This window comes from Callithrix jacchus, chromosome 18 (genome assembly GCF_049354715.1).
Source record: "Callithrix jacchus isolate 240 chromosome 18, calJac240_pri, whole genome shotgun sequence".
NCBI classification, from domain to species: domain Eukaryota; kingdom Metazoa; phylum Chordata; class Mammalia; order Primates; family Cebidae; genus Callithrix; species Callithrix jacchus.
Genome location: NC_133519.1, coordinates 8375984 through 8400518, shown reverse-complemented (window position 1 = coordinate 8400518; position 24535 = coordinate 8375984). Strand labels below are relative to the sequence as shown.

The window sequence follows — 24535 nt, the reverse complement described above, 5'->3', positions numbered from 1 at the left end:
AATGAGGAATGAGGAGGGAGGGTAATACTAACCTGTAGCTGTAATGATCCAGGGGATACTTAGCCATTCCAGCCACCTTCTTTCCAAGAAGCCAACTGACCAACTGTGGCTATAGAGAAAAGGCAAGTGTCCCGTGTCCTAAAGGTTTTAAGGCATTCGACAAGATTTCATTTCCTCCAGTTTTCTCTATGTTCGACCTTGAAATCTTTAAGGTTCCTACAAAGAGTTTCTCCCTCCATCATCAGCAGATGTATCCCAGTAGATTAACTGTCTCTTTTTCAAACTTCCTATTTCCTGACCACTCACAGTTTTTATTCGGGGTCTAATTTTCATTCCACCAAGTGTGTTTCTTCTATTTTTCTTCTACTTCTGGCCTTTATTTCCCCATCTTTGATTTCTGAGCCACTGTAGGAAAGACGATGGGGGGAAGGCAGTTAATATAACCTCACTGAAGTAAAAATGGTACAGTGACTACATGATAAAGGTTATGTAGAGTGTGTGTGTGCATGTGTGCAAGTGTGTGTGTGTGCGAAGTAATCAGAGGAACCCAGCCTGACACGTTATACGAACAAGGGTAATTTTCTTAATCCCCCCACCTAGACTTCTTAGTTTGCTAGTTTTCTGCATATACCCTAACTCTTTCTCACTCTAACGGGAGGCAAAGAGATTGCCCATCCTACTCTCTCTTATTCCCTTCTCCTACTTAGAATAAGTGAAATCAGAAAATTACCCAACAATGTGGCATAGTAAAAAGATAAAAATATTGGGAAACAGAACACCTATGTCTAAACTCTGAATTCCACTTAGTTATTTAATTTTGGGCAATTTATTTAGCCTCCCTGAGCATCTGTTTCTTTACCCTCAAAATAATAAAATCCAGTTAGTGATAGTGATTGTAAATAAGACAGCCACAACAGTACATTGCATAGTTTATGTTCATTAAACGTCAGTATCTTTCTTGCCTTAGCTCCACCACCAATTGCATGTGATGTTGGACAAGTCAAATTACCTCTCTGAGCCACAGTTCCCACCCCTACAATTTATAAAATGAAATGGCAGAACAAAATGATCTCTATTCTGTCTGTAATTCTCCCCAGTCTTACATCCAGGCCCATTTTATTTCTTCAAGCCCCGCCCCAGGGTTCTAGCCTTCTTTCTAGTGCGCGCCGCAGGACTCCCGGAGACGCGCCCAAGCTCCGCGTCTGCCTTTCAGAGTATACGCTTTTTCTCTTTGCAATTGGTTCTCAGAAGCTCCACCCTCCTCAATAATTTGCCTATGGCGGAGCAGGAGCCCTCCAGCTCCCGCCCGTCACTGGTGATTGGCATGGGACCTGGCTCGTTCCCGCCCCCACTTGACTGACGGCTCGGCCCGGGCACCGCCCTCAGTCCCCAGGCGCAAGCTGACTAGGGTGGTTGGGACCGTTAGCTGGCCAGGCTGGCAGGCTCCGGGGCGCTACTCCACTGGCGGCCGGGATGGAGACGATGCGAGCGCAGAGGCTGCAGCCTGGTGTGGGCACCAGCGGGAGGGGCACTCTCCGAGCGCTGCGGCCCGGAGTGACTGGGGCCACGGCTGCCGCCGCCACACCCCCTGCGGGCCCCCCGCCTGCCCCGCCGCCTCCCGCACCGCCTCCGCCGCCGCTGCTCCTGTCTGGGGCCCCCGGACTGCCCCTGCCCGCCGGCGCTGCCGGGAGTCCGGCAGTGCTGCGAGAGGCCGTGGAGGCCGTGGTGAGGAGCTTCGCCAAGCATACGCAGGGCTATGGCCGAGGTGAGTCTGAGTCTGGCCTCCTGCGCGACACCCTCTGTAAGGGAGCCTTGCTCCCACAGTCCTCTGGATCGCTTTTCCTGGCATGGAGCCCTCACATGCATTTCCTTTTGGGGAGTTTCCTTCTGGGCTATGCACACGCACAGACGCGCATACTCAAACACGCGTTTAAGCCTCCTGCCTCCTCCCCGTTACTGAGTTATTAATATATTCTCCAGGGACCCTTTTCCAGACACAATCCGCTTTTCTTCCTGAGCTTTTCTCCTTTAGAAATGGAATTCCTCCTCCGGCTTAATACCTTAACATCTCTCTGCCTTTGAGAACCAGTCCCCATTGTGTGGGGTCTTTTTATTTCAGATCAGGTCCACACCCTCTCAATCTTTCCTCTGTCATCTCTGCAGTTCTTGGACTCCCCTGTTAATTTGCTTCAGCTCCTTAACCTTGACTTTTAAATTCTTTACTTACTTCACTCTGAAATTTCGGTGCAACTTCAGATTTACTGGGGAACTCGGCAGTGCCTCTGCAAGTCACTCATAATAATTGTGCATTTAAATCCGGACCTGTACCATCGATCCCGCAGCAGCTTCCTGTGGCTTAGTACCTTACTTTGGTGTCTTTTTTAGTATGGAGACTCACAACTCCGGCCTTGCTGTCTGGCTCTGTTTTCCTGGCCCTTGCCCAGGAACTGAGGATAAATCCCAGGCCTTGGCTCTTTCAATGTTAGATTCTGTGGAAATGCGCCAGGTTAGAAACTCTATTTGGGTTAGAAATCTTCGTCTTAAAGATGTCTAATTTCTGGAAAGAGGGATGTGAGGGTTTTCTTTGTCGTTTTTGTTTAACCAGTGTAGTGTCCTGAGTTTGAGTTAGAGATTATAGTGTAAGTAATAAGGAAGATACAGTGAAGAGTATGGAATACAGAATTTAAGCCTGGGATTTATAAGACATCCCTCCTGGCCGGGTGCGGTGGCTCACGCCTGTATTCCCAGCACTTTGGGAGGCCGAGGCGGGCGGATCACGAGGTCAAGAGATGGAAACCATCCTGGCCAACATGGTGAAACCCCCTCTCTACTAAAAATACAAAAATTAGCTGGGCTTGGTGGCACGGGCCTGTAGGCCCAGCTACTCGGGAGGCTGAGGCAGGAGAATTGCTTGAATCCGGGAGGCAGAGGTTGCAGTGAGCCCAGATCGTTCCACTGCATTCTATCTAGCCTGGCGCCTGGCGACAGAGCAAGACTGTCTCAAAACAACAAAAAAAAGACATTCCTTCCATCTGCTTGGCCAGGTCCTACTTGACCTGGAAGTGACTATACCTTCAATTTTCTAGTTTTAACAATATGGAGAAAAGTTACAGGGCTTTTCGGTAGATTTTCTTTTTTTTCAGAAAGTTTAGTGAAAAGAACACACGCAGGCTTTGGAGATCTTTGTCACTTACCAGCTAAATTTTTGGGGAATGGACTTAACCTCACTGAGCTTCAGTTTCCTTAAGGGTTACAATATGGATTAACTGAGACATTGCAACTGACATCTAATGGGTACCTAAAAATGATCGTTATCTCAAATTTGTTGGTTCGTCATTCCTTAAGTATAACATGCTTCATTTTTTCCCACTCTTAAATCCTGATAATGTAAACCAAAAAATTCCAATGAAAACAGACTTTTAGAGCCATTTTGCTGTATGTGCCTAATGATTCATTATCATCAATTTCCCTTTGTTCTTCATACAATTTGAACTCCTACTATAGGGCAGGCACTCTGCCAGGTGCTGGGGATGCAAATGGATGAATCCAAAACTCATGAGGAAATATTGTTATTTTTCTAATGTAATCCCTGGATTTAACAAGGCGGTGTGATGGAACTGCTATTGGCTACTGTCCTACTACTTGAAGTCTCTAAGTCAAGATCAAGGGAAGGTTTTTGCCTCTGGGCACAGGAGGAACCCCTAGTAGTCACACTGCATCTGAAGGCTTCCATAGGCATTTATTAACGTTACAGAGGAGTACACCCTTTTTCTTGTTTGTGTTACCTGGAGAGCCTCTGCTTTGGCTCCTAAACTGGGCATCCTGTAAAAACTTTCATTTCCTTAGCAAGGATGAGGAACAAGGGGATTGTGCTGACAAAAGGCGATTAGTCAGGTTTCAGACTCTGTGGTGATTTTCTTTCCTCTCGCCCCATCCTCCCATCGCAGTCTTTCTCATTATTCTTGAGTTTCTCATTTCCAGTCTGGGTGTCCAGCCAGTACTTTAGGAGAGTCTGGCAGATAGTTCAGCTTCAGGCAAGCAGAATCTCTGCCCATTTGGCTCAGACGTTCTTCACCACATGGAATCACTTACTCTGCTTCAGTTCTTAGGCAGAGTTGCCACTGGCATGTACTCACATACCCTTGTGACTGATGGCGTGGTATCTGGGGGAATGGCTGTATTCCCCTGAATGCAATTTACTTTGGCCTCTGACTAGACAATTCATTCCCTCATCCAGCAATGCTTTACCACATCACCTTCAATTAACATCCTTCATCTTCTTCCTGAATGCTCTGAATTCACCTTTCGCAGTCAGTCTTTAGATCTACCTCCACTCATGTGCGGATATCAGTATTTATTTATTTATTTAAAAACACGTTTCTGTCCTTTATCTGCCTCCCTCACCCACTTACCCAAGATACACGCATAGCTCCGTATTCTGTAGGATCTTTTTTTTTTTTTTGAGACAGAGTTTCGCTGTTGTTACCCAGACTGGAGTGCAATGGCGCGATCTCGGCTCACCACAACCTCCACCTTCTGGGTTCAAGAATTCTCCTGCCTCAGCCTCCCGAGTAGCTGGGACTACAGGCGCACACCACCATGCCCAGCTAATTTTTGTATTTTTAGTAGAGACAGGGTTTCACCTTGTTGTTCTGTAGGATCTTAATAAGTTTGTAGTACATGGGATTTGGAATCAGAGGACCCAGCCCTGCCAAATAGTTGGCTGTGTGATCTTGGAGACGTTGCTTGATCTCTGTATGCCTCATCTGTTCTCTCCATTCATTTAACAAATATTTATTGATCACCAGATGCAGTGGTGGACAAGGCAGATACTTAGTCCCTATCTTGATGGAGCTCACAGTCCACTTTACCACGCATGTGTGAGAGGATTAATGGTGTAATAAAGCAGACTAGCCCAATAGAAAGAGGATTGACTTTGGAGCCAAACAAACATTGTTTCTAAATCCAGTTCTGCCATTTCTGGCCTGTTCCTTCACTTGCTTACTTTTTGTAAAATGGGTATTATAGTACTTCTGATAGTTTTGTGTGGATTAAATTAGATAAGGAATAGAAAGTATGCAGCACGTGGTACTCAGTGTGGTTGCTATTATTGTGCATTTGGAAATGCTTTGGAAACTGTAAATGATAGGTATTGTTCTGCATTACCATTTACTCTGCCATTTTCTTTTCTATGGCATATAGTCTCTTTCTGATGTTTGACATCTGGCAATCTCTAAACTGGCAGGATTGAGTAACTCACATTCCTTGCTCTGTAACTGCTACATTTCCTTCTTCAAATGTGTTGTTTGAGGATTGTTGCTATCCTTTTATGTAGCAATATGGCTGTATGATTGGAGATTTTGCCCTGCTATTCCACTAAGTTGAACAAATGAATCTTGTGTGTTATTTTCTGTTTAGTTGTTCCTTTTCCTCAGAATCACAGACAGCTTCTTTTCTGTAAGTGACTGGAGTTAACTGGGTTGAGCTGAATAGTTCCAATTTTTGGAAATGCTGAATTAGTGCCTTATAATAGTTTCCTGTGGCGGCTGTAACAAATTATCACAACTTTAGTGGCTTAAACCAACAGAAATTTGTTCTCTCATAGTTCTGGAGGCCAGAAATCCAAAATCAGTATTACTGGGCCAAAATCAAGGTGTTGGCAGCACTGTGCTCCCTCAAGAAGCTCTAGGGGAGAATCCGTTCCTCGTCTCTTCCAGCTTCTGGTGGCTGCTGACCTTGGTTTTTTACTTGATTTATTACTGTATCATTATAATCTCTGCCTCTGTGACTCCTCCTCTTCTGTGTTTTGTCAAATATGTCTCTTTTTTTTAAGAGATGGGATCTTGCTGTGTGGCCCAGGCTGTACTGCAGTGGTGCAGTCATAGCTCACTGCAGCCTGGAACTGCTGGGCCCCAGTGATCCTCCCGCCTCAGCCTCCCAAGTAGCTAGGAATACAGGTGCATGTCACCACACCTGACTGATTTTGTAAAAGCATTTATAGAGACAAGATCCCACGATGTTGCCCAGGGTGGTCTTGAACTCCTGGCCTCAAGTGATCCTCCTGCTTTGGCCTCCCAAAGTGCTGGAATTATAGGCATGAGTCAGTGTGCCCAGCCTGCCTCCCTAGTGCCCACCTATGTAATCTAGGTAATTTCCCCATCTCACATCATTTAAAACCATCTGCAAAGTCTTTGCCAGATAAAGTGACATTCACAGGTTCCAAGGATTAGGATATGGACATTTTGGCAGGTGGCATTATTCAGTCTACCAGAGTTCCCTCTCAAAGTCACTGTTAACTTTGCCGTCTCTCCTTCCGAAGAGACTGTGCACTGTGGGCTATTTAGGGGCAGGTGTACCTTCTACAGATTGAAATAGAAAATAGATGAAATATTTTTAACCAACCTCCCTATCTTCCATAATAATGTGAATAGGGACAATCTTTCTCATCATCCTATATGATCAAGGAGAATCTTTTTATAATCTCTTAATTTCATTGTCGCTTTATTCCTGCTCCTCCACCACAAAGTTGAATTTATTCTTTCTTTTTCTTTTTATTTATTTATTTATTTATTTTTGAGATGGAGTTTCACTGTTGTTACCCAGACTGGAGTGCAATGGCACGATCTCAGCTCACCGCAACCTCCGCCTCCTGGGTTCAAGCAATTCTCCTGCCTCAGCCTCCCGAGTCGCTGGGACTACAGGCGCGCACCACCATGCCCAGCTAATTTTTGTATTTTTAGTAGAGACGGGGTTTCACCTTGTTGACCAGGATGGTCTCGCTCTCTTGACCTCATGATCCACCCTCCTCGGCCTCCCAAAGTGCTGGGATTATAGGTGTGAGCCACCCCGCCCGGCCTTTTATTTTTGTTAATTACCTTCCTGACAAGGTTGTATTTATCCTTATGATATAACAGTTTTACTGTAGTTTCATATATTGTTTTAATATTTTTATCCTGGCCAGGCATGATGACTCATGCTTGTAATCCCAACACTTTGGGAGGCCAACACAGGAGGACTGCTTAAACCTCAGGTTTGAAACCAGCCTGGGCAACATAATGAGACCCTATTTCAAAAAAAAAAAATTTTTTTTAATTATCCAGGCATGGTGGTGTGCGTCTTGTAGTCCCAGCCACTCCGAGAGCTTAGGTGGGAGGATCACTTGAACCCAGGAAGTCAAGGCTGCAGTGAGCTGTGATTGTGCCACTGCATTCTAGCCTCGGCCGTAGAGCAAGACCTTGCCTCAAAAAAATAAATATTTTTAGGCAGGCGTGGTGGCTTATTCCTATAATCCCAGGACTTTGGGAGGCCAAGGTGGGAGGATCACGTGAAGTCAGGAGTTCAAGGCCAGCCTGGCCAACATGGCAAATCCCATCTCTACTAAAAATATAAAAATTAGCTGGGGTGTGGTGGTGTGGGGCTGTAATCCCAGCTACTCGGGAGGCTGAGGCAGGAGAATTGTTTGAACCTGGGAGGCAGAGTTTGCCATGAGCTGAGATCACAGCACTGTACTCCAGCCTGGGTGACACAGTGAGACTTTGTCTAAAAAAAAAGTTTTTATTTTGGCTGAAAAGGATCACTACTTCTCATTCCACTTAGATGTTCACATATTTTATCTCCTAAAAGCAAAAACTTAAATATTCTCTTTTTTGTTATTCTACAGCAGGGTATAGGCACTGAAATGTTCCTATCTTGGTCTTTCTTATGAGGGATTTTGAGAAAATAATTGTCAAATGTGTATATCTCAGCCATCCCTGCCCTTCCGCCTAAATGTTCTTTAAGCATCCTTATGTAAACCATTATATCCATGGCTCCTCACTAAAAATATGATTTAAGAAAAAGTGGGCACTCCACACATACACATGCACAATATTCATATGCACACACTCACATAATTTTACTTAACATTTTTAGGAAGCTTGTGCGCCCCCGTGAAGCTCAGCTATGGATGGGATCTTGGAGCCTGGGTTAAGATTCCCGAATTGGAAAGAATATTAGCCCCAGGATATCTAGATTCATGCCCCAACTCTGCCATAGCTATGTGACCTCAAACAAGTCTTCTGTCCTTCCTTAGCTTACACCAGACCAGATGTCTAAAGTTCCTTCCAGCTCTGGAAATGAATGAGTCTACAAGCATTTTCAAATGCACATCACAATTGCTTTTTCCTTGACCACTTTGCCCAATTATCATTTCATATTCACATTTGTAAAATAAGACTCCGCAGGTCCCTTGGCTTTTAGTAATCCTTAAAAAATGGTTCTTTTAAATAGGACCTGCCCAATCATGGGGGTCTCCTCCTCTTCCTCTTTATTCCAGTATCCCCCTGCTGTTTGCATGTCACGAGAGCTGTCACCCAGTGCATTGTGCTAAACTGTCTCAAAGAGGGAATTGGAGCTGAAAAGATCTCTTGGGAAGAACAAAGATGGCAGAGCTTTCTGGTCAGTATTGACCTTTGAAGAGCCGTGCCAAAACCAAGGGTGGGAAAGAGAGTTTCCGTTTCATGCTGGATCTTTTTTTTAATTTTTAAATTTAAATTAAAAAATTTTTTTTGGCCCATGACAGAGCCTCAGGAGGTCTTGATGACATGTGTTCTCATGCTGTCTTTTAACAGAAGAATGAGCATTCTTAGAAGTCAGTTAAATATATGTTATTAAAAAGAGTTTATCCTGCTTCTCAGACTCAGGCTAGTACATGAGTGTTTATTTAGTCACAGAGCTGGCAAGATCATTTATTATTGGCCACTGATTTTAAATTCTTTCCTTGCTGGGCGTGGTCACTCATGCCTGTAATTCCAGCACTTTGGGAGGCCGAGGCAGGTGGATCACATAAGGTCAGGAGTTCGTGACCAGCCCGACCAATATGGTGAAACCCTGTCTCTACTAAAAATATGAAAATTAGCTGGGTGTGGCAGTGTGTGCCTGTAATCCCAGCTACTCAGGAGGCTGAGTCAGGAGAATTGATTGAACCCAGGGGGTGGAGGTTGCAGCGAGCTGAGATTGTGCCATTGCACTCCAGCCTTGGCAACAGAGCAAAACTCCGTCTCTAAAATCAAATCAAATCAATTCCTTGCTTGCAGGAACTGTGTGTTATTCTTTGCCTGCCCAGTGCTTAGAATAATGGCAGGGACCTGTTAAGTGCTCAAGTTTTTGCATCTGTATATGACAGCCATGAAAATGTGCATCTCAGATCACCTGCTGTAGGGAGCATAAGTAACAGCCTCAGCTACTACCCACTCTTTGCCATCCATAACCACATTTGCACCACAGAGTTGCACATTCGCATCCATAATCACATTTTCAGGAACTATGCTTCCTGTAGATGCTCCCAGCCAATGACTGAGCACATCCTGGGTATTAACACAGGCAGATGCTGGTGAGGTGTGGTATTCTTTTGGCATGAGCACTTCTCACTGGCTTAGCCAAATCCTTTTTGAAACTGTGCTATAGTCTGAGACTGTCATATCCAGATCTCATTTCTTTCCCTCTCTCTTCCACAGTTGTCAGAGCTTCGCTGTGCTTGGAAGGCTCTCCCTGTTGTCTCCTACTTCCTCCCCAAAAAATCTCTTGCAATTGCCTATCCCATCTTGGTGTCTTCTTGGCAGATCTGAATTAAGGAAATATGAAGGAATGAATGAGGCTTTGTTGCGATTAAGAGTAGGAGAGGAGAGGTCGGGCATGATGGCTCACACTACTGGGAGGCCGCTTGAACTCAAAAGTTTGAGACCAGACTGGGCAACATAGTGAAACCCTGTCTCTACAAAAAAATACAAAAATTAGCTGGGCGTGATGGCATGTGCCTGTGGTCCCAGCTAGTCAGAGGCTAAGGTTGGAGGATGCTTGGGCCTGGGATGTAGAGGTTGCAGTGAGCTGAGATCACTCCGCTGCACTCCAGCCTGGGCAATAGAGTGAGATCCTGTTTCAAAAAAAAAAAAAAAAGACAGGCCGGATGCAGAGGCTCCTAAAGTAACCCCAGCACTTTGGGAGGCTGAGATGAGCAGATCAAGAGGTCAGGAAATCAAGACCATCCTGGCTAACACTGTGAAACTACGTCTCTACTAAAAATACAAAAATAAGATTAGCCGAACATGGTGGCACATGCCCGTAGTCCCAGCTACTTGGGAGGCTCAGGCAGGAGAATCCCTTGAACCCAGGAGGCAGAGGTTGCAGTGAGCTGAGATCATGCCACTACACTCCAGCCTGAGTGACAGCGAGACTCTGTCTCAAAAAAAAAAAAAACCAAAAAGGGACAGTGGTCAGTATGTTGCAAGATATTGGAGAGCACGTGTGATAATGATAATTTATTATCATGAGGCTTTAGCTAAAACTATTTGAAATGTTTGGAATCCTAGAGTCAATGTGATCTAAAAGCAAACTGATCTCATCCCTCCTTTTTTTTTTTTTTTTGAGACAGTGTTGCTCTGTTGCCCAGGCTGGAGTAGTGCAATCTTGACTCACTGTAACCCCTGCCTCCTGGGATCAAGTGATTCTCCTGTCTTGGCCTCCCGAGTAGCTGGGATTACAGGCACGTGCCATCACGCCCAGCTAATTTTTGTATTTTTAGTAGAAATGGGGTTTCTCCACGTTGGCCAGGCTGGTCTTGAACTCCTGATCTCAGGTGATCTGCCCGCCTCGGCCTCCCAAAGTGCTGGGATTACGGATGTAAGCCACCATGCCCTGCCTCTTTTTTAAAAGTTACTTTTTGGCCGGGCGCAGTGGCTCACGCCTGTAATCCAAGCACTTTGGAGGCCAGGGCGGGCAGATCACCTGAGGTCGGGAGTTCAAGACCAGCCTGACCAACATGGTGAAACCCCGTCTTTAAACATAAAATAAAATAAAAAAGTTATTTTTCCTCAGAGCTGAGTTCAGAGGAATCCCTCCTTCTTTTTAAAGTCCTCCAATTGCTTCCTATTGCTCTAGAATAAAGCCAATACTCGATCCTAACATGGCCTAAAAGGCCGTACTTGGTCTGGTCCCTGCCTCTTCTTGCAGCCTCATCTTGCGTGACCCTTCCCCTCACTCACTCTTTCATAGCCACAGTGATCAAGTCCCTTTGTTCGTCATGTTCGCTGCTGTCACGCTGCTCCTTATGCTCGGGACGCTGTCCTCTCACCTCTTGCCTAGTGAATCCCTAGTCGTACCTGAGCTTAGATACTGCTCCTCAGGGTAGCTTTCTTTGACCTCCTTAACTAGGTCAGATACTCCGACATCCATCACTCCTTTATAGAACTCGATCACGGCGGCAATTTTACATTTGTTTGAGATTTCATTAATATCTCTTTCCCTCTTTACACTGTTGGCTACATAAGGAAAACGTAGAGGATGAGAGGAAGTGTTCTAGAATACCGTGTCAGGTCTGGAGTTTGATTTTAGGCTACTTACAACTAACAAATTAGCCACTTACTGTTTCATGGATGCTGGCCGAAGTCAAGAGACTTCAAGATCAGAGACAAAGGACTTCATTATTCATAGCACAGCAAGTAGCATGAGCATCATGTCTTTGTTAGTCCTCCTTGCCTCCTCCCAAGTCCAACGCAGAGGGCTAAGGCAGACACTTGCATAGGCCATGGGTTGCTTTGCTTCACAACAGAGGAACACTTAGAGAACCTGCAGCTTGTGGCACTTGCCGTTTTATAACAAGCTGAAGCAAACTTGTTCTTTATCTGAGTGAAGACAGTACCTCATCCCTCAAGGTTTCTTGCTACAAGTAGAGTCCTGAAAAATAGCCCAAGTAAAGAGCAGTCAGGGTTCTGCAATCTTGGTGTACCTAGAAAGATGTGAAGGAGCATGAGAAACCCATGGAGGCCTGCTTCTTTTTCACGTCCTCCAACTGCTTCCCATTGCATTGCTTCCCATCCCAGCAGACGGTTCCTCCAAAAATCATTTATACCCAGGTAGAGCCTCAAAAGAGAAATTTTCTCTCTAATCCCCATGCCCTGGCTTCTCTTACTCATGGTATATACATAGTATTGTAGGTTGAAAAAGGAATCTGGCAATGGATGTGCTCACTAGAAGCACAGGCTCGAGAATGGTTATAAGGGCTATATTTCCTTAAGCCAGCAGTGTTGCATAAAAGAATGCTCACTGGAACCAAGACTGCTCGAGTTGGAATACTCAGACTGCTACTTTCTAGCTGGTATAACCTTGGGCAGGCTATTTAACCTCTCTATACCTCATTTCCCTCATCTGTAAAATAGGGATAGTAGGCCGGGTGCAGTGTTCACCCCTATAATCCCACACTTTGGGAGGCCAAAGTGGGTAGAGCACAAGGTCAGGAGTTCCAGACCAGCCTGGCCAACATGGTGAAACCCCGTCTCTACTAAAAATACAAAAAATTAGCCGGCCATGGTGGTGCACGCCTGTAGTCCCAGCTACTCAGGAGGCTGAGGCAGGAGAATTGCTTGAACCCGGGAGGCAAAGGTTGCAATGAGCCGAGATTGCACTACTGCACTCCAGCTTGGGTGATAGAGCAAGACTCCATCTCAAAAAATGAGAAAAAAGATAGGGATAGTAAAAATATCTGCTTCATGAAGTTGCTGTGATGAAACATGTGAAGCAGTTACAGAAATGCCTGACATACAGTAAGTGTTCGATACATGTTAGCACTTACCGTGCTGGTGGTGGTGATTACCCTGGGCCAGCTAACCGACTGTGGAATAATCTCCTTGTATTTCACCAGGCAGTGATGATGGTCTGCTGACACTGGGAACTCTGCCTCCAAAATTTAGGTTATTCTAGGACTAAGTTAAAATGTGAACTATTCAGATTGGAGTTGGGAGTGAAAACATATTTAAATAAAATAAAACGTGAACTAGAAAAGTGGTGAAGGAGGGCAGGCATACTCTGGTCTTCCTAGGCAAATTAACTTAATCACAGTCTAGATTTATTAATTTAAATGCTTTTAAATGGTGATAGGTAGGGAGCTAAGAGGCAGACTCTTAATGTAGGTACAGATTACAGGTATATTGAAGTGTGGCACCACTTGGAGGTGTTCTCATTGCTGAACTTAACTACTTCTCTCTTGTAGTGAATGTGGTGGAGGCCCTTCAGGAATTCTGGCAGATGAAGCAATCCCGTGGGGCTGACTTGAAGAATGGGGCTCTAGTGGTTTATGAGATGGTTCCCTCCAACAGCCCTCCGTATGTCTGCTATGTCACCCTGCCTGGGGGAAGTTGCTTTGGGAGTTTCCAGGTAAGAGTTGTGAGATGACAGCAGCAGAGGTAAATGCTTAGATGTTAGTAAGGGCTTTCTCCACCACTTTGGCCGTTAAACTGCCTGAAATCAGATATTTGAGGACCTAAATCAATCCTGGGAAAATTATTCTGACAAGCGTCTGAGGCCCTCTTGACCGTAATGGAAGCTCAGTACCATGCTTTCCTTTCAAAAACTCAAACCCATTTTGAATTGGAGCAGTTATGAATATGCCCTTGTTCAGTATATCAGACTGCCGGCATCCAACCCATGCTCTGATCTGGCTTCAGTTACTGCATTCCAACTTTCTTCCATGTCTTACTGAGGATAGAACAGTAGTATTCCTTGCATCCAGTGCTTTTTCATAGGCAGTTACTAAAGAAAGCAGTGTTGGAGTTCTCTAGGAGGTCAGATCGGAGGCACGATGTGTGGGGGAAACAGTACCCATCTGGGAGTTAGGAGATCCAAGTTCCCATTCTTCTGGATGTCAACGGGGCAAATCTGTGGGCCTCACTTTTCCCATCTAGCATGAAGGAGATAGGTTAGATTATTTCTGAAGTCTTTTCTATACTAACATTCTACAATTTTATGAAATACCTATGATGATGAAAAGAATGGTTGCCATTATGAGGTAGTGAGAAATTATGGAGTGGTATGAATAGTCTCATCAAAGATCGATTTTTTACATTGCAGACAGGGAAGCAGCCTTCAGAAATGTCAATTTAGAAGTCTGAAATGGGGTCGGGTGCGGTGGCTCATGCCTGTAATCCCAACACTTTGGGAGGCCGAGGCCGGTGGATCAGAAGGTCAGGAGTTTGAGACCAGTCTGATTAAGATGGTGAAACCCTGTCTCTACTTAAAAAAAAAAAAAAAAAGGGTGATGAAAAATGAGAACACATGGACACAGAGAGGGGAGTACTAAACACTGGGGTCTATTGGGGGGAAAAGGGGAGGGCCAGTGGGAGGGGGAGGTGGGGAGGGATAGCCTGGGGAGAAACGCCAAATGTGGGTGAAGGGGTGAAAGCAAACAAAACACACTGCCACATGTGTACCTATGCAACTGTATTGCATGCTCTGCACATGTACCCCAAAACCTAAAATGCAATAAAAAAATAAGAATAAAAAAATATATATATATAATTTTAACAGTAATAAGGACAAGAAAATTGAGTGAGAAAGAAAAAAAAAAAATTTTAGCTGGACTCGGTGGCAGGCACCTGCAATCCCAGCTACTCAGGAGGCTGAGGCAGGAGAATCGCTTGAACCCAGGAGGTGGAAGTTGCAGTGAGCCACTGCACTCTAATCCGGGCAACAGAACAAGACTCTGTCTCAAAAAAAAAAGTCTGAAATGGAATTTAGAGAAAATAATAAACACCTTTGCTGTTTTCCATATGGTTTGCGTAACCCTTAGACAAGGTTAAAAGCCCTTCTATGTGTCTCCATGGCACCTGGAACTTCCCCTATCATATCACTTATTACAACATATCATAATTGTTTGTCTCTCCTCGCGCACTGTGTTCCGTGTAGGCAAAGACTGTGTCTGTCTTCTTTCACTACTATCTTTGAGTAAGTAATTAATTCTGTCGACAGTTCAAACGGGCATTTTTCCCGTCCAGTGATTATATGCTGACTTAAGCAGCCTTCCTTGTTCTGCATTCAGTTTGGCATGAGCTGCAGCCCTCTCCAGTTCCTTAATGACTTCAGGATGTTGAACCAACATCCCAACCGCTTTACAATAAAAACCTGGGAGAGTGTGTTGAACACAACTGATTTATCCAAAAAGCATCCAAGTGTTTTCTGTCTCAAGTGTTTCCCTCCCACTGTTCCTTCCTCTCTCTCAGATGCACAAATACACGTATTCTCACTCTTTCTCCCCTGCCTAGTTTTGCCCCACCAAAGCTGAGGCCCGGAGAAGTGCTGCAAAGATTGCGCTAATGAATTCTGTGTTTAATGAACATCCTTCCCGAAGAATCACTGATGAGTTCATTGAGAAGAGTGTCTCTGAGGCCCTGGCATCTTTCAATGTAAGTTACACGGAGCTGGAAGGAAGGAGAGTGGGGGATGGGAGAACCTGCCTGTTGGGAAGTTGTGAATTACTGTGAAACAGAGAATGAATTCTTGTTTTCTTTCTGGTCCACTTCTCTGTTCTTTTGGTCTGTTCTCTGTCAGTCTATTGTGTCATGTGCTCCACATGTCTCAGTCTCTAATTCTTTATCTGTTTATGTGTTTTTTGTTGTTTTGTCTCTTTCATTGTCTCTTTAGTATCTAAAAATCTTTAATTCCAGGTTTATGGAATTGTAGAGCTTCCAAAATGAAAATTGAGGTTGAATTTTGCTTTTGCTAATTTTGGCTTAAGACTTAATTCCTGCTGTCCTTTTTTTATCAGACTGCTTCTATTGTTACTTGTCTCCTGCCTCCATTACTTCATCTTATTGATAAAGAACTCGTTTATAATAAAATGTCTTGTTTCTTTAATCTATTTTAGGGACAAGGAGGATAATTTATTTACTCTCTTTATTTACAACTGTTCTTTCAAATGATGATGATAAGAACCATAGTTAATCCTAATTGAGTATTTACCTTGTAGCAGGGAGTCTTCTAGGGGATTTACATGTATTTTATCTCATTTGATATCACAACAATCCTGTGAGGTGTAAGTACTATCACTGCCCCTATTTTACAGATGAGGAGACTAAAAACACAGAAGTAAAGTATTGCTTTACATAATATAGCTAGTAAGTGGTCACACCAAGATTAGAACCCAAGTTGACTTAATATAGAGTTACATCTTAGAAATTAACACTGCCGGCCGGGCACGGTGGCTCATTCCTGTAATCCCAGAATTTTGGGAGGCCAAGGTGGGTGGATCACAAGGTCAGGAGTTCAAGACTAACCTGGCCCAGATGGTGAAACCCCCGTCTCTACTAAAAATACCTAAAAATAACTCGGGAGGTAGAGGTTGCAGTGAGCCAAGACTGTGCCATTGCACTCCCACCTGCATGATAAGAGTGAAACTCCATCTCAATAAATAAATAAATAAATTCCTTGTTATTAAAATTATGGTTCTAGGTCGGGTGTGGTGGCTCACACCTGTAATCCTAGCACTTTGGGGGCTGAGGTGGGCAGATTACTTGAGCTCAGGAGTTGGAGACTGGTCTGGGCAACATGGTGAAATTCCATCTTTAAAAACAAAATTAGTTGGGCATGGCGGCATGCACCTGTTGTCCCAGCTACTTGGGCGGGGGGGGGGGGGGTCTGAGGCAGGAGTATTGCTTGAGACCAGGAGTTCAAGCCTGCAGTGAGCCAAGATTGCGCTACTACATTCCAGCCTGGGTGACAAAGTAAGACCCTGTCTCAAAAAAAAGAAAGAAAGAAAAAAGAAATTATGGTTCCTGGCTGAGCGCAGTGGCTCACGCCTGTAATCCCAGCACTTTGGGAGGCTGAGGCGGGTGGATCACGAAGTCAGGAGTTGGAGACCAGCCTGGCCAATATGGTAAAACCTCAGCTCTACTAAAAAATACAAAAATTGTAGTCTCAGCTACTTGGGAAGCTGAGGCAGAAAAATCACTTGAACCCAGGAGGCAGAGGTTGCAGTGAACTGAGATTGTACTCTGCACTCCGACCTGGGCAGCATAGTGAGACTTCATTTCAAAAAAAAGGTTCTGTAGTCATCATTTGGGATCTGTGTGGGATTGGTTCTAGTACCTTCCAGAGATACCTAAACCCAAGGATGCTCAAGTCCTTCATATAAAATAGCACAGCACAGCCTGGGCAACATAAGGGGACTCCATCTTTACAATAATAAAATAAAATAATTAGCTAGGTATGGAGGCACTTGACTGTGATCCCAGCTACTTGGGAGGCTGAGGCAGGAGGATCATTTGATCCCAGGGAGGTCGAGCCTGCAGTGAGCCATGACTGCACCACTGTACTCCAGCCAGGGTGACAGACAGAACAAGACAGTCTCAAAAAACAATAAAGTACAGTATTTGCATATAACCTATGCACATCCTCCCAAATGAATGCTTTAAACCATCTCTAGATTACTTATAATACCTAATGCAATGTAAATGCTGGGTCGGGCATGGTGGCTCATGCCTGTAATCCCAGCACTTTGGGAGGCCAAGGTGGGCAGATCACCTGAGGTCAGCTGTTCAGGACCAGCCTGGCCAACATGGTGAAACCCATCTCTACTAAAAATACAAAAATTAGCTTAGCAGGGTGGTGCATACCTATAATCCTAGCTACTCGGGAGGCTGAGGCAGGAGAGTTGCTTGAACCCAGGAGGCAGAGGTTGGAGTGAGCTGAGATCATGCCACTGCGCTCCAGCCTGGGCAACAGAGTAACAGAGTGAGACTCCATCTCAAAAAAACCAAATAAATAAATAATAATAATAATTATTATTATTTTTGAGATGGAGTTTCGCTCTTGTTACCCAGGCTGGAGTGCAATGGCGCAATCTTGGCTCACCACAACCTCCGCCTCCGGGGTTCAGGCAATTCTCCTGCCTCAGCCTCCTGAGTAGCTGGGATTACAGGCACGCGCCACCATGCCCAGCTAATTTTTTGTATTTTTAGTAGAGACGGGGTTTCACCATGTTGACCAGGATGGTCTCGGATCTCTTGACCTTGTGATCCAGCCGCCTCGGCCTCCCAAAGTGCTGGGATTACAGGTGTGAGCCACTGCGCCCAGCCCATAAATTTTTATTTTAACTTAAATTTTATTTAATTCTCAAAGCAATCCTTTAAGGTAGCTCTATGATTATTTCCATCTTACAGATGAGGAAACTGCAGAACAGAGAGGTTAAATGACTTTGCCAAGCCCACACTATTTGTAGGAGCTCCATTCCATGCCCTTAACTTCTATGCTGTATTGGTTTTTATACACATTAGGCTTGAATGCAGGGCAGTGTGTCTTGATTCTAACCCTGCAGGGTTACATAACTAATAAAAGACACAATAGGCCAATGTCCAGAAGACCACACTGCTACCCAGAATTTGTCACAGTTATACCAGATTTAAGAAACTCAGTACAAGAATATAAAATATTTCATTAATAATATTTATACTGACTACAGTTGAAAAATAATATTTTGAACACAATGGGTTAAATAAGATACATTATTAAAATTAATTTTACCTGGTTTTTTTTTTGAGACAGAGTATCGCTCTGTCATCCAGGCTGGAGTACAGTGGCCTGATCTCTGTAATCTCTGCCTCCCAGGTTCAAGTGATTCTCCCGCCTAAGGCTCCTGAGTAGCTGGGATTTACAGCACCCACCCCCACGCCTGGCTAATTTTTATATTTTTAGTAGAGATGGGGGTTTCACCATGTTGACCAGGCTGGTCTCGAACTCCTGACCTCAAGTGATCCACCCATCTTGGTCTCCCACAGTGCTGCGATTACAGGTGTGAGCCACTGCACCCAGACTTACCTCTTTATTTTTTTTTGTTTTGTTTTTAATCTTTACCTCTTTATTTTTACTTTATGTGGCAGAGATAAAATTTTAAATTAAATATGTGGCTTGCATTTTTTTTTTTTTTTTTGAGACTGAGTCTCGCTCTTGTTGTTCAGGCTGGAGTGCAATGGCACGATCTCAGCTCACTGCAACCTCAGCCTTCCAAGTTCAAGCAATTCTCCTACCTCAGTCTCCCAAGTAGCTGGAACTACAGGCATGAGCCACCATGCCCGGCTAATTTTTGTATTTTTTAGTAGAGATGGGGTTTCTTGATGTTGCTCAGGCTGGTCTCAAACTCCCAACCTCAGGTCATCCATTTGCCTGAGCCTCCCAAAGTGCTGGGATTACAGGTGTGAGCCACTGTGCCCGGACGCTTACATTATATTTCTCTTGGACAATGCTACTGAAGATGGTAATCCTGGTTGAAAATCTATTTGTCTTTTCTGTTCTTCTACTACCAGGGCAACAGGGAGGAAGCTGACAACCCAAATACAGGGATTGGTGCCTTCCGATTCATGCTGGAATCCAACAAGGGCAAATCAATGTTGGAGTTCCAGGTACTTCCCCATGTACTTCCTGGCTCTAATAACATGGTCAGCCTGCTACTATAATATATAATGCCTCCTACTAATTCCTAACTCTTCAATACTGGAAAGGAAAGAAAGTTGTTACACTGTTTTGCAAATCCTGGCAGGGCGTGGTGGCTCACACCTGCAATCTCAGCATGTTGGGAGGCTGAGGTGGGTGGATCACTTGAAGCCAGGAGTTTGAGACCAGACTGGCCAACATGGCAAAGCTCCAGCTCTACTAAAAATACAAAAATTAGCTGGGCATGATGGCACATGTCTGTAGTCCCAGCTACTTGGGAGGCTGAGGCAGAATTGCCCGAACCCAGGAAGCAGAGGTTGCAGTGAGCTGAGATTGCACTACTACACTCCAGCCTGGGTGACAGAGCAAGTCTCTGTCTCAAATAGATAAGTAAGTAAGTAAATAAATACTTTCCCCAAAGGCCTGTCAGAGTTAGTGATGAGAGATGCTTCTACAAATCCATATTCTAAAAGATTTCCCATGTAATTCTGATGCAACCTCCCAATATAAAATCACTGTCCTAGGCCGAGCATGGTGGCTCACGCTTGCAATCCAAGCACTTTGGAGGCCACAGCAGGTGGATCACATGAGGTCAGGAGTTCAAAACCAGCCTGACCAACATGGTGAAACCCCATCTTAAAAAAAAAAACAATCACTGGTACTTCCTATCCTCTTCCCCTAGGAGCTAATGACAGTTTTTCAACTGCTGCACTGGAATGGCAGCCTGAAGGCCATGAGGGAACGACAGTGCTCTCGGCAGGTAAGAGAGTTTAGGAGTGGGGCCGAATGCGGGAGCAGAATCTGTCAACAGACTCTTTTGAGGTGGTTACTATTACAAATAAGGTCTACTGTGACCTATGGTTGAGAATATTGAAAGCCTTACCTAAGTACCCTCTTCGTTCCTATCATCTCTCCTGTTTAAATCTTAGCTGTGATTGTCTATCTTGCTTCTCCCACTAGGAAGTTTCCTTTAAGAATCTCCTTGAAGGACTCAGGTGCTGACCTCAGTCAGGTCTCTAAAGCTAAGAGTTCCTAGTCCCAGTTCAGTCAGTGTGGTATGTATGATATGAACCTTTACCTTCTCAATGATGTTCACATTCCCCTCCCCTACTAGGAGGTGTTGGCTCATTATTCACACCGGGCCCTGGATGATGATATTCGCCACCAAATGGCCTTGGACTGGGTGAGCCGGGAGCAGAGTGTGCCGGGGGCACTGTCTAGAGAGCTGGCCTCCACTGAGCGGGAGCTGGATGAAGCTCGACTGGCAGGCAAGGAGCTGCGCTTCCACAAGGAGAAGAAAGATATTCTCATGCTGGCTGCTGGGCAGCTGGGCAATATGCATTCTTCCAGCTGCTAGGCATCCACCCACATACTCGCCATCCTCTCCAAGGCCTTTTTTGTATGTCTCCTTTCTAAGATTTAGGATGACGTTTTGTACATACTTTCTCAATTTTATACTTAAATATATATATATATATATATGTACATGTATAAATTCTACACCTAGATTCCTATTTGCTAAGAGACCCCTTTTCTTACTTCCAGCTTTTGGATGCACTTTTATTTGCAACACCTTTACTCCACTTTACAAGAAAGAGCAGGTGGTCTTCGAAGCTTTGTTAGCTCCTAAACTGCCAGTGACTTCTGTAGTCATTTCAGTAGCACTAAGATTGGCTCGGTGTTCATGTATCTCAGTCTTTTCAAGTATCAGGATGAGGATTATATGCCCCATCCTTACTCTCACTCCTGCTTCCTCTTGGGCTCCAACATGGTACGAGTATGAAGATCCTGCCTTTAGTTCTTGAACCGAACCTGCTTGGTATCCCTTTCCTCCCACCGCTACCTTACTCCTCGCTGCCTCCAAATGCCGCTTTGTTTTCAGGCTTCCCTACCTTACTATTCTGAAGGAAGAAGAGATCTTGCTTCTGAAACCACTCCTAAGAAACTGCCCAGGGACAAGGTAAATTACAAACAGTTCATGGGAGTTTACTCCCAAGTTGCTTCTAGGGCATATGCATACCATACTAATGGTCTAGATTTCTGGCTATACGCTACAGTAAGATGGGGGTTTTGTTTGAAACTGATTATCTTTCAGTATTTCTTCTGCACATCTCCCCTCCTCACCCAGCTTAGTTAAACCCTGTGTTTAGACCTTCCTGCCTGCAGATATTAGTAGAAGGTAAAACATATTTCCATATTTCCCTTCAGCCAACATTTTAGTTTTTGGAAGCGTCATCAGTCCTATTTGGTTAGTGAGGACCATGTTCCCCATATTCCCGCTACGTTGCTGCTGTTTACTGCCTTAGAGTCTCACTTGTTTTCTCTCTTTTCTTTCCTCTTGTTCTACATGAACATGAGTTCATCAGAAAAATTAAATGAGACTTTAGTATTTTGGCACTTCCTAATTGATACCTTGAGAGGCTGCAGGAAGGGAAAGAGAATCAATCAATGATCAACTATTTGTGTGTGTGTGTGTGTTTTTTTTCCTGGATACAGAGTCTTGCACTGTTACTCAGGCAGGAGTGCAATGGCATGATCTCAGCTCACTGTGACCTCCACCTCCCAGGTTCAAGTGATTCTCCTGCCTCAGCCTCCCGAGCAACTGGGATTACAGGCACATGCCACCTTGCCTGGCTACATTTTGTATTTTTAGTAGAGACAAGGTTTCACCATGTTGGCCAGGCTGGTCTTGAACTCCTGACATCAGGTGATCCACCTGCCTTGGCCTCCCACAGTGCTGGGATTACAGGCATGAGCCACCGTGCCCAGCCTATCTGTGTCTTTAATACCATTCTTCCCCACCTCTCTCCTGGGTGACATAAGAGAAAAACAAACTGGAGTAGAGTAGCTAAAGTGGTCTCCTTTGGGAGAATTTTTTGGAGGTCTCTAATAGACATATCCCCCTTGTTTCTGTCATCTCTCTTATACCACATTATTGTTCCATGTACTTTCTAAACTGAGCATGGGAAGTTTAGTTTTCCTGCAATTGGACTTTCCACTTAACAATTATACACTTTACCCTTAGAAAAGATTAGGTTCCAAACAGAAAGTTCAAGTGTAACAACAAAAAGAAATAGATTAGGAACTGGGCCATCATTTGCTCTTTTGGATTTGATAGAGGCAAGATGAAAGGCAGCTTCTTGCTTTTGAAATCATGGTGACGAGTACTATGGGATTAGAGGTAGGGAATCCAGCTACACTTTTACTGGGGCTTGAAACAGGCTTCCTTGAATTCTCCAGGCCTCATCATTTTTTTTTTCTTACCAATCAGAAGAGAGGTAGAGTTCTGAAGTCCCATCTTTGTATTCCATGAAACACACGGTGGGTTGGACTAAAGGCACAAACTGCTAGACGTACCATGTGTGTGTGATTGTGTGGATATTTATAACCTGCACTCGTCAACGCTCCAGCTTCTCCTGTGCTCCCTTCTCTGAGAAGAAGTGTGGGTTAAGTGCTGTGAGTTGTGGGAAGAATTGCCCTTGTACCTCCTGGATTTATTACTTTCCTCAAATACCAACCAGTAAGATTCCCAAACAGCTTGAGAAAAATTGTTTCCTGATCTGTCCACTTTCGGTGTCAAAGATTTTACTCATCTTCTTAGTACATTCTATGTATTTTATATGTATAATTTTATACAATTAAAAATAGATTTTTGTCTAGTGAGCCAGACTGACTCTTTCTTGAGACGTATCTATCAAGAGAAGTTCTAAAACATCCCTGCCCTTTTACATATATAATAAATAAGAATTTGTATTAGCATGTTTGGGGTGGTAGAAATGATTGTTCAGCTGGGGAAAGGCAGCCTGCCTCCCTTTCTCCAGACATTTCACCTGGACTTTGTCCTTGGCCCTTTCTCCTCAAGCTCTACCCCGCGACTGGCAATCTCATCCACTGTGGTGGCTTCAATTCCACTATACACATGACTCTCAAATCTCTTCTTCCCCAGCCTGTTTTGAGCTTTTACATCTATTTTCTGCATACTAGACATGGCCACCTGAATATGACAAAAGCACTTTGAAACAGATCTAAAATAAAATCTATTTCTCCATACTCATTCCTCTTTGACTCTCTAGATCTATTATTAGAATTATTGTCTACCCTGTTACGTAAGCCACACGCCTCAGACCCACCCTCAACTCTTCTCTACCACACTCTAACCAGTCACTGTTGAGTCTACCTCCTCATCTCCTTTTTTTCACCCCGCCCTCTAATCTCCTAATACATATATATAAATTTGTTTTTATTTTTGAGATGGAGTTTTGCTTTTCTCACCCAGGCTGTACCGCAATGGTGTAATCTCAGTTCACTACAACCTCTACCTCCCCGGTTCAAGCGATTTTCTTGCCTCAGCCTCCCTAATAGCTTGGATTACAGGCACCCAACACCACACCTGGCAAATTTTTGTATTTTTAGCAGAGACAGGGTTTCACCATGTTGGTGAGACTGCTCTCAAACTCCTGACCTCGGGTGATCCGCCCGCCTTGACCTCCCACAGTGCTGGGATTACATGTGTGAGCCACTGTGCCCGGCCTACCTCCTGATATGTTTTGTCTGTATCTGCTGCCTTAGTTTAGGTTCGGTCCTTTCTCATCTCCAGACTGGATCACTGCTATAGCTTCCCAGCTGGTTTTCACCTCTGATCTTAGCATGCTCCGTACTACTGTCGTTATCTTTTTTTTTCATTTTTTGTAATTTTTACTACTGTCGTATTTCTTTATAAAATACTTATGACTGTGACACTCCCTTGCTTAAGCCTTCACTTAGCTATCTACCTTTAGCAGCATTTCCCAGTGTTTTTGTTTGTTTGTTTTTGAGACAGGGTCTCACTCTAATGCCCAGGCCAGAATGCAGTGGCGTGATTTTGGCTCACTGCAACTCCGCCTCCCAGGCTCAAGGGATCCTCCCACCTTAACTTTCAGAGTAGCTGGTACTACTCTGCACACACCACCATACCCAACTAATTTTTTTTTTTTTTTAGAGATGGGGTCTTGCTATGTTGCCCAGCCTGGTCTTGAACTCCTGAACTCAAGCTATTCACCCACCTTGGCCTCCCAAAGTGCTGGCATTAGTCATGAGCTACAATGCCCAGCCTACCATTTCCCAGTTTTATATGTGTTCCTGAGATTATTTTAGATGATAGATGGGCAAACAGTTTTTGTTTTTGTTTTTTTTGAGATGGAGTCTCGCTCTGTAGCCCAGGTAGAGTGCAGTGGTGCGATCTTGGCTCACTGCAACCTCTGTCTCCCGGGTCCCAGTTCAAGCAATTCTCCTACCTCAGCCTCCCAAGTAGCCGGGATTACAGTCA

General features: G+C 44.4%; 1 protein-coding gene across 2 annotated transcripts; it reads left to right on the top strand.

Annotated features, from left to right (window-relative positions):
* Positions 1-1384: 1384 nt before the first annotated feature.
* LIX1L (limb and CNS expressed 1 like) lies at positions 1385-22893 on the top strand. 2 transcript variants are annotated; one of them, XM_002759810.7, is made up of 6 exons: positions 1385-1765; positions 13022-13185; positions 15069-15209; positions 19104-19199; positions 19913-19990; positions 20345-22893. In XM_002759810.7, exons 1-6 carry the CDS (start codon positions 1474-1476, stop codon positions 20585-20587), a joined length of 1014 nt encoding a protein of 337 aa, XP_002759856.3. In that variant the 5' UTR covers positions 1385-1473; the 3' UTR covers positions 20588-22893. The 2 variants fall into 2 exon arrangements, with proteins under 2 accessions (XP_002759856.3, XP_054103738.2); XM_054247763.2 differs by lacking the exon at positions 19104-19199.
* Positions 22894-24535: the final 1642 nt, after the last annotated feature.